We start from the raw sequence: 9180 nt of genomic DNA on the forward strand, positions 1-9180 counted from the left end.
GTTAATATCTGAAACATCCTGAGCGAAAACAATGCTCCCTTGTGATTCTTAGGAGTTACATAATAATTACCGCGCCTCATATAGCCACACTAAGTCACCCCTATGATTATGAGGATTCAGTGTTGATCCCAGATGCTCGGATTAGGATACGTTTATGATCGTTCGGCATTCACTGACAATGCCCGAGGCTCGCAGTCAATTTCGAAAGTGCTACAGACGCTAATTAACCACAACCACAACAAAACCACGCCACCCATGCCACGGACTTTAATATGAACTTCGCTACACGACTCGCTGTGTAGTGTATGTATGTATAACTTATTTCGCACCGTGCATAACCAACCGTGCTGATCGGAGGTGCGCCAGAGCGTAAGCAGAGCATTTTCCCGACCTTGGTCGGTCTAAATTGAACAATTGAACCTCATGGCGGTACCCCGGGGTACCAGAGTACCCCGGCTCTCGCACAATGTCCGTGATGCAGTCACTGTTAGTCTGTTGATGGTCGGCGATGCGGCAATCGACTCATCTCGACGAGCTGTACACGATGCACCACTACTACGGTGCGTACACGCGTTCAGGGTTTCAGCGCAATCGTCCTCGCTGCGTTTAAACATCGTAGAGTGTGGCGCCGATTTCGGATTGATTGGTACCCCAGTCGCGGAGCTAAGTACATCCCTGGAAAAAATTGTGTCCCAAAAATAAAGTATTTAATTGCCTCGGCCATGTTGTATTATGCGGTATCCCATGCTACCGCCATAAGGATCAATTCCCGTCAGCCAATCTACGGAATGTCCCTGCCCAGGTGCGATGGTGGCGGTGGTGGTGGCGCTTACCCTGCCAGATGCCCGTCCCTGGACGCTCGGTATACACTGTACATCACCAGTGGTCGAGTTGTCAGAACTGAGTAATTGTGTTCACCGCTTTTCTTAAGATAAAGGGATTTTCACCTTAAAACCAGGGTTTAATTCAACATCGTACATACATATTTCACACGAATAGATGCATTTGATGAGGCGGACGTCAATGGCACGTAATAATTATCATAGTCATCTGTAATGTTCTATCAACTGCTGGATGAAGGCTTATCCAAGCGGTCGTACTTAAACAATAATAATAAATCTCATCCGTGTGTCAATCCACTGCTGGATGAAGGCCTCACCCCACGCGGTGTCGGTCAATGGGAGTTGCTTGACCATACTTCACCACGCTGGTCAGTGAAGGTTGGCGAGTGTCGGCGCGGGGGTGGGGTGGGGACTGGCTGGAGATTCGGTTCAGATACCACTCGCCGCTGGCGTGTTGGCCCTTGGCCGTGGCCGGGATCACAACCCGATTGGCCCCTGGTCCGAGCGAGGTGAGATAACCACTGCGCCACTGCTCCCCTCCCGACTCCCCGAATGAATAAAACACTACGCAGTGGCGTGACCACAATTGCGCAATTCGGGATGCAAACGCGGATTTACGGCGCAAACGCGCAGGTTGTATGCAATGACTGCTGCATTTTTCGAGAGCAGTTATCGCCGTTTCAACTCAAACAAGTGGCCTCTGCCAATGTGTGTTCACAATGTTTTTTCACGCGTTATTGTTCCTGCTTGCCGCCCTTTAAGGACGGAACGATGCTAGAATAATTTCCTAAGCGCGAGTCTTTCTTCAATAGCCTATTGAAAAAAGACTCGCGCTTAATAACTTAAAACCATCGCCTATTGACAATAGGCGATGGTTTTAAGTTTCTTAACAATTCCACGTCACTTGCTTATGATGTTCGGTTTTCTAATAAGCGTATATTAATTTGCGGTAACGTAACAAAAAATTAACAACTACAACAATGACAAAATCCACTCGCCGTTCCAGCGAATCGACTGCTGGATTAATGAAGTGTATTTATCAGCGTGGTAAAGTATGGTCAATTACCACACACACACACCGAGTGGTGTGAGCAGTCAACCACCGCCATGGATACGGAGAGGTATGGCAACGCGTGTCTCTACTTGTAAACAGCAATTAATAATTAATATAGCTAAATATAATTGGACACCTTTAGAGATGCCCATTTCATGTCTGACCGTTAGCCTACATTGTATTATTCCAAATAATACAGCGACAATCAAAATGTAATGCACTTATACAGAAACGCATTACTCAGTCTCGAAATAGTTTTTCTCCCTGCATGGGGATGTTTGGCCAATTTCTTTGCGCCGAGTGTCTTGCGTGTAGGGTTGAATGGAATACCCGAAGAAAACACACGCATGCGAGGGTATAACACTCAAAGGTCTGCACAAAGCCTACTACTGCACCTTCCCGAGCACCTTAGCCCAGCCAAATTTTTTTTGGGGGGGGGGGATTTCACAAATCAGCCTGTTCCACCAACCCTTTTGCTTCCACAGGTCAGCGCTTGTGCGCTTGTATATCGTATAAAGCCCGGCTAACAATGCCACACGCGCGCGCGTTCGCCAATTACGAAACCGGAATTGTCCGTCACTATTTAACGCGCATACGAGTCAACATTTCAGACAACGGTCCTCCATCAACGCCGTAAAACAACTCCGAGAATATGTAGGCGACGTTGAAGTATAAAATCGGCACATTAAGTCTGATAACCGCGCAATAAAGTGGAACTTACGTTCTCACAACAGGTACCACCCAAACCATCACATACATTCACACCACCAGCGCCACTACTCCCACGAATGGTGAAGCGAAAAACAATGTGGGTGCGTGCACATGTTCGTGTATGGATGGATGGGCTTTGAGCCCAATCAACACTCACTGTCGGCGTCAAAGCGATTCCAAATCTCGAGGAATTTTTGCGCACTGATGTCTCCGAAGTCAAAATTCGCCATTCCTCCGTGATAGTGGCGCAGAGAGAGAGGAGATCACCTGCAGGTGCCTTTGCTGGGTACACCTGGTAGATGAGTCACTTGATGGATGTGTAGTGGTAGTTAGCGATGGTGACCTTCTCTGGAACTGCGAGCACACCTCAGCACGTCTTATATATATGTGGAGAGACACACACGCACACTGAGCTTGTAGTGCCTGTAGCGCAGAGCCCACTTGAGAGATCAGCGGCACATCTGCGCATGTGTCGCACAAAAGCTGGGGTTCTCAGCTAGGAGATGGAGAGCGGGTGGGGGGGGGACTTTTGGGATTATGGTGGGGGTAAGGAGTGAAAGGCCCTCATCACAACGACCCCCCCCCAACCACCACCCTCGGCTCCCTCGCCACGCGATCATTCCCACCCACATCTCATTGAGCTATATGCGTTGCAGTGCGGGCCCTACTGTATTATTAACGAGGGATAATCTTCTCCCCGAATGCAGGAATGGGTATAGGGTCGTGCTTAGCCATTCATTGCCATTTGGAAGAGGTCACCAGAGGTGGCGGGTGCTGTTGTAATTTTTAGGGACGGACAAGATGCGTGCTAATTTTACAACGCCAAATAATGAAGTTACGGAATGTCCTGGTTTAGCCGGGACAGTTCTTGTGGTTACTGAATGGCTCTGCAGGTGTGCCCCATGAAGCTACCGTGAAAGTTGGAATTTTCTCTCCGGGTTTACAAATCTTTTGGCGGCATGCTCGACTCAAGAAGCGGGCACGGGGCAGTGTTCGATAAAGAGTGGGCGGGGCTACCTGAGCAGTGGGCGGGGCTACCTGAGCAGTGGGCGGGGCTACCTGAGCAGTGGGCGGTGTTACCTGATCAGTGGGCGGTGCTACCTGAGCAGTGGGCGGGGCTACCTGGGCAGTGGGCGGGGCTACCTGAGCAGTGGGCGGGGCTACCTGAGCAGTGGGCGGGGCTACCTGAGCAGTGGGCGGGGTTTCCTGAGCAGTGGGCGGGGCTACCTGAGCGGCGATAACGTCAGAGAGAGGGAGAGGCCCCCCCCCCCCCCTGGGACTGGTTGAGCCTTCCAGACATGGGGAAATCATGTTTGCCATTTAGACTTTAGATACAACGAAAGCGACATATACATTAGGAAAAATACGCAGGTTAAAGGTGACATATTGGGCTTGGGCAGGACACCATATGAGGGATGATGGCCTGTGGTAAGAGAAACGACGGAGTGGCAAGCCAAAGGAGAGAACACGTCAGGCAGGACGCCCACCGTGGAACGATGACATACGCCGATTTGCAAGAGCTCGATGGACTGTTCCATCACGGGACAGTGAGATATGGCGACGGCTTAAGGATGTCTACATCCACCAGTGGATATATCGTGTCTGTGTACATTCCACCAAGAAATGCCCCTTGGGGAAAAAGAAGCGTTAACTCGAGAGCGAGCGCAGCCCGTATTAGCGCCCAGCAGCAGCCGATGTCAACACACGCTCCAATTAGCGCTTAGACGTGAGGGCTGCTGCACAGAGGGATGTTGTGCTTGTGCGTGTAGTCAGTGAGGTCAAAGGTGTCTCGCTCACGTCTGTTGTCGGTGGTGGAACTGCCGTATCCCCACGTCCATGGCATTGCTGGATGAGGGCCTCCTCACGCCAGACGTGAGGAAACCATTGTTGGCCATTATTCACGATAAGCCGGTGAGTGTGGGTTAGTGTGGGTTAGTGAATGCGGGGAGCATAGATGCTGGTGCTAATAACTAAAGTACAGCAATGTATTGCTGCGCTGTTCTACAGCTTTAAATACACCCGGTGTTATGCACAAGTGTAGTCCATCCAAGCACTGCAGGCTAAATGTGCTTAGCTTCGAGATTGGGCCCATTCGGGGTGATTTTGTCATAACCGTATTTCCATGGCAGTAACAATTAAATCCATCTAAAAAATATATCGCTGTAGGCCTCCCACAAAGTGGTACTGATTTTAATCGACCTCGGATTTGAACTCGCAACCTTCCAATTGAGCACGGAGCACACTTGCATGGGCAGGTGATAACAGCCGCATTTTTTTCTATTCCCTGCTCTATTGATTTACAGCACGTGTGTGTGTGAGTGTGTGTGTTTGCCCCGCTGCAAATTAAATGCGATTTTCGCATCATTCAATATCTCATTACATATAGCTCATCCTCCTGCCCCCCATGTCATGTCACTCCGTACGGCTCCATAAATTGCAAGGGCAGACGATGACAATAGAGCAGTGATAATAATGAAAATGCATTGGATGTTATTAGTAGCACGACATTACTGAATAAATCACCAATTATTATCTATCGTCCATTCATCACATTGTCATGGTGTTTTGTTCGAAAGAATATATATACTCTAAAAACATCATCCGTTAAACATTTTTTTTAGATATAAATCATACAGCATATGACCAAATCGTCCTGAATGTGCACGATTTTGTTCAGATCTCTAAATCTCAGATAGGCGTCTGTCTGGCGAGTTCTAACAAGTGTTATAGGCTGCGACAGTACTAACCTGTGTTATGGGCTGCGGACTACGTTGTAGACAGCCGAGAAGAGTGCAGCAAATTGATTTGTTGTAAATGCACTTCTATGTTCCAACGCCGATGCTCCCCACGGGCACTAACCTGCACGGATCCGAATAGTGAATGGTGGTAAAAAAAATCCCCAACGAATTGCGCGCCGTGTGGAGACCCAAATCCAACAGTGGATTAATAAACAGATTGACCATGTACATCGGAATAAGGGATTTCCACCACGAATAATATCTCTTACTCGTAAGTGTAAGCACTAATTGGAGCATGTGTTGGCATTGGTCCGTTGCTGCGAAGCACTCAAGCGAGTTGATTTTTCTTTTCCGATGTGACACTTGGACGTGGCTTGGTACCATGTTATATAATGTATATATCATCAGCAGCAACGACCAATCAACTGCTGGATGAAGGCTTCCCAAATCCTTCACCATCTCTCATGGTCATGCATGCGATGTAACGATGCATCCCATAACTACGCACGAGCTGATTTCATCACTGCATCCCAGCAGCGGAAGTTTTCACGGAGCGTGTTTGGCTTTACTTTGGCTGCCCCCGTGTTGTTTGTCTTGACCACCGGCCATCATCCCTAATAGCGACGTGCCCTGCCTGAGCCCACTTTTCAGTCAATTTGTTGGCTCTATATTGCGGATGTTGTCTGATCTATGTGTTCCTCTTGATGTAAGTCTTTTTCCAAGGATGCGTCTGTCCCTGCCGGGCGGTGGTGGCTACGCAAGTGGCTACGCAAGTGGCATGTAATCCGTCAATGTGGAGGCACGGGTTGCTGGAACGCACAAATGTTGTGAAACTCCCCTCCAGTGGGCGTTGATGTGTCATACTTTGGCTTTCCAGGAGAATGCAGTAGAGCGAAAATGTGTACTTCACCTGTATCGTCAATACGGGATAATGTTTCCCCTTCGCACGCATTGGTTTTCTCCGGGTGCTCCGATTTCTTCCTCCATTTAAAGAATAATTAATTGGCCGATAACACCTTAATACATAGAGGATCGCAGAGCTTGGGCAGTTGTTGGCACCAGCTCATTGCGTTCCTGCCTTGTCTGTAGTTCCTTGCGCCTCGGAGTCGTTTTCTATGTGAGTGAGCGAATACTGTGCATCGCGTTACAACATGAAATTGTTATAACAGTAAAGGAAGGACCGACCACTACAAAAAGAAGTCTTCTGTGCTTAATTCGGTTAAATCACAAATTAAAAATCGGGTTAAACGTCATGTGGCAAGCATGAGTCATATTGTAGAGTGAATGGGAAAGTGTTGTCCTCTACTGTGTGTGGACCAGGTTAATTGAATGGATCTCAGAGGTAACTCTGTGATATCTGCTTCCGTGAGCCGCTTTTTGACACTCAGGGTTTAAATATTCTGAGATAAATTCGAATGGAAACTTCGTCTCATGAAGCCGATATCCGGGCGCGGTTCGCCCACTAGGGGCGTTGGGGCACCGCCCCACCAAGCAGCTGGAGATACATTATTTTTCTAATGAAAATATATTTCTAGAAAAATTTGTGTTAAAAAAAATATAATGATTCTTTCAACGTCAATTGCCTAATGAAGATAACACTTAAAGTTGGTCATATTAGAAGCCGCTGCAACGCCACAGTCTGATGCGTGCCTCGGCGGGGTCTCGGGCCACTGTGAAGCCAATATAAGACCCTTTTTGTTCATTATTAAAAAGGCAATAATAGATATATTATAACTTATTAAAAGTGGCTTTTCTCTATGTGTCCTATCAAATAAAACATCTTGTGGGGCTCACTTGACCCCTGGTATAAAAAAAATGTTTTTGCCTCGCTACTCTCGGCACATACAGCTTTCCCTGTCGATTTCATCCCATTTCCACCCTTGACGGTCAAAATTAAATTGCATACGCATTTGCAGCCCATTTCCAATCCAACGCTGAAAACCTTAATGCCAAGCTGTGCGGCGAGAGGCCTTCACACCTCACCACGGTGGTCACTGTGGGTTGGAGGGGAAACACGAACGGTTTAGACATCACACTCTAATGATGAGAGCCGTTCATCGTGCCAAAGTGGCTGGGTTCGTAGCAGCAATGCGTGAAACAGTGCGGCACCGCTGCCAAAATCATCGGCTATGGAAACGATACAATTATGAACTAGCATGTCTACTGTAATGTAAAGATGCATGGATTCATGCAGATTTGTACATGCTCATCATAGATGGACGAATACATAATCCTCATCATCAATCATCCATCCTCATAATCAGTAATCCATTATTATCATCACATCGATGAGAATCAATATTTTTCGATGCATGTGTTGTCTATAATGGATTGAATGGTCCCCCAGTCACGAGTGGCCGCTACAATCTCCAGAATGTTCTAAAATGTTTTTGTCGAGTCGTGGCTGAATTGCGACGCGTTAATTGAAACTCGTTTCTCTACTCAAGTGGGGTGACGCTCATCCACATTCCTTTGGCGAGGTTCAGTCTATCCATGACGAGCACAGTTTACTCGGTACATATGAAACTACATCAATAAGTTAATAAACTAAATTAACGCAGTGTACCTATAGTGCATTAACATTGATGCATGCGGTGCTGTACGGATTAATTATAGTTGTATTAGTATAAGAGGTGTTACCCCATTATCACCAATAGTAATTACACTTTGCCTAGGAAACCCTGTCTCATGACTTTAAAGGACACATTTCAGCCTTCTTCAAAAACATTTAGTGTTAATACGTTAACTTCCTGGTCGAATTCCGAACATCGCCCATAAAGTCTGCATAGACTGCTCGGGGAAGTGCTTTTAGTGAGCATCTATTAAGGTCAGAGCAATGCACGAGGGAGACAGTGTGGTCAGCATCACGCCTGGCCGCCTTTGTCTTCCCAGTGCTGATGTTTAAACACCAAGTAATCGTTTACAGCATGTGCCCACACGCACATATAACACAATATGGATTTATATAGGGTCTAAATGCAACCTCATCCCAAGCCGCTGTGCATAAAAAATTGGCATATTTATACATGTATAGTGTACTAATTCATAGACACTAGTCGGAGGCACTCTCTCTTGTTAATCCCGGCCTTCACAGCCATAGGGGATAACTACATTCTGAGTCAGGACAGCCAACATGCGTTGAGACCCACAGCTTAAAGAGGCGAAGACCACGACGACGGCAACACGACGAGTTCCACTCCAGATGGCAGCAGCCCCGACTGTGAGTCGGAGCTCGCCTTTTACCCGCACAGCGTGGCCAGGCTCCGCCCTCGGCCCCGCACCCCTCTGGATCCCCCAGAAGGCTCCGTGCTTCGCCCAGAGGTCCAACTGGTAGGACAGGTTGCTACTCCCAATCCCATTGTCTACCAATCTCCCAGCGCCACGCGCTACAGTGACTCATTCAATGTCACTACACATGCACACACAAACACATATCGTATCCTAATGCTCAATTAATATACATTCAAAAATATATACTTGACGTTTACTGACATTCACGTCCAGATTCCTAAGTTCAACTCTCTTGTTTATCTTTATGGTGGGTCACACCATGGTGTGGTATGCTATGCAATACCATGTATTTACATTTTGACAGTCTTAGAGCTTATTTGACAATGTCTTCTCCCTTTGAAAATATCTACGGTGCAATATTGGGCAGGATTGCTGTGGCCAGTGGCATAAGCACGGTTGGCTACATATGGTGCAAAATAAGTTCAACATACATACATAAGGATTTTAATATTATACCTGTCACAAAACAGACCATCATACTGTTTGGCGAACGTCAATGTCTGCATTTAAGAATAGTTAATACAAACGCCACAAACACTGGGGG

At 47.2% G+C, this 9180-nt stretch overlaps 1 protein-coding gene across 1 annotated transcript in view; it reads right to left on the reverse strand.

The window, feature by feature from the left end:
• LOC133340381 (secretagogin-like) overlaps positions 1–3088 on the reverse strand; it is a 30034-nt gene extending 26946 nt beyond the window's left edge. Inside the window, exon 1 of the mRNA XM_061548527.1 lies at positions 2765–3088. Within this exon, the coding sequence (XP_061404511.1) occupies positions 2765–2837 (73 nt within the window). The 5' untranslated portion in view covers positions 2838–3088. The remainder of the gene's footprint in view (positions 1–2764) is intronic.
• Between the last annotated feature and the right edge of the window lie 6092 nt (positions 3089–9180).

This window comes from Lethenteron reissneri, chromosome 9, assembly GCF_015708825.2.
Source record: "Lethenteron reissneri isolate LAM-NWPU_2019-01 chromosome 9, ASM1570882v1, whole genome shotgun sequence".
Taxonomy (NCBI): domain Eukaryota; kingdom Metazoa; phylum Chordata; class Hyperoartia; order Petromyzontiformes; family Petromyzontidae; genus Lethenteron; species Lethenteron reissneri.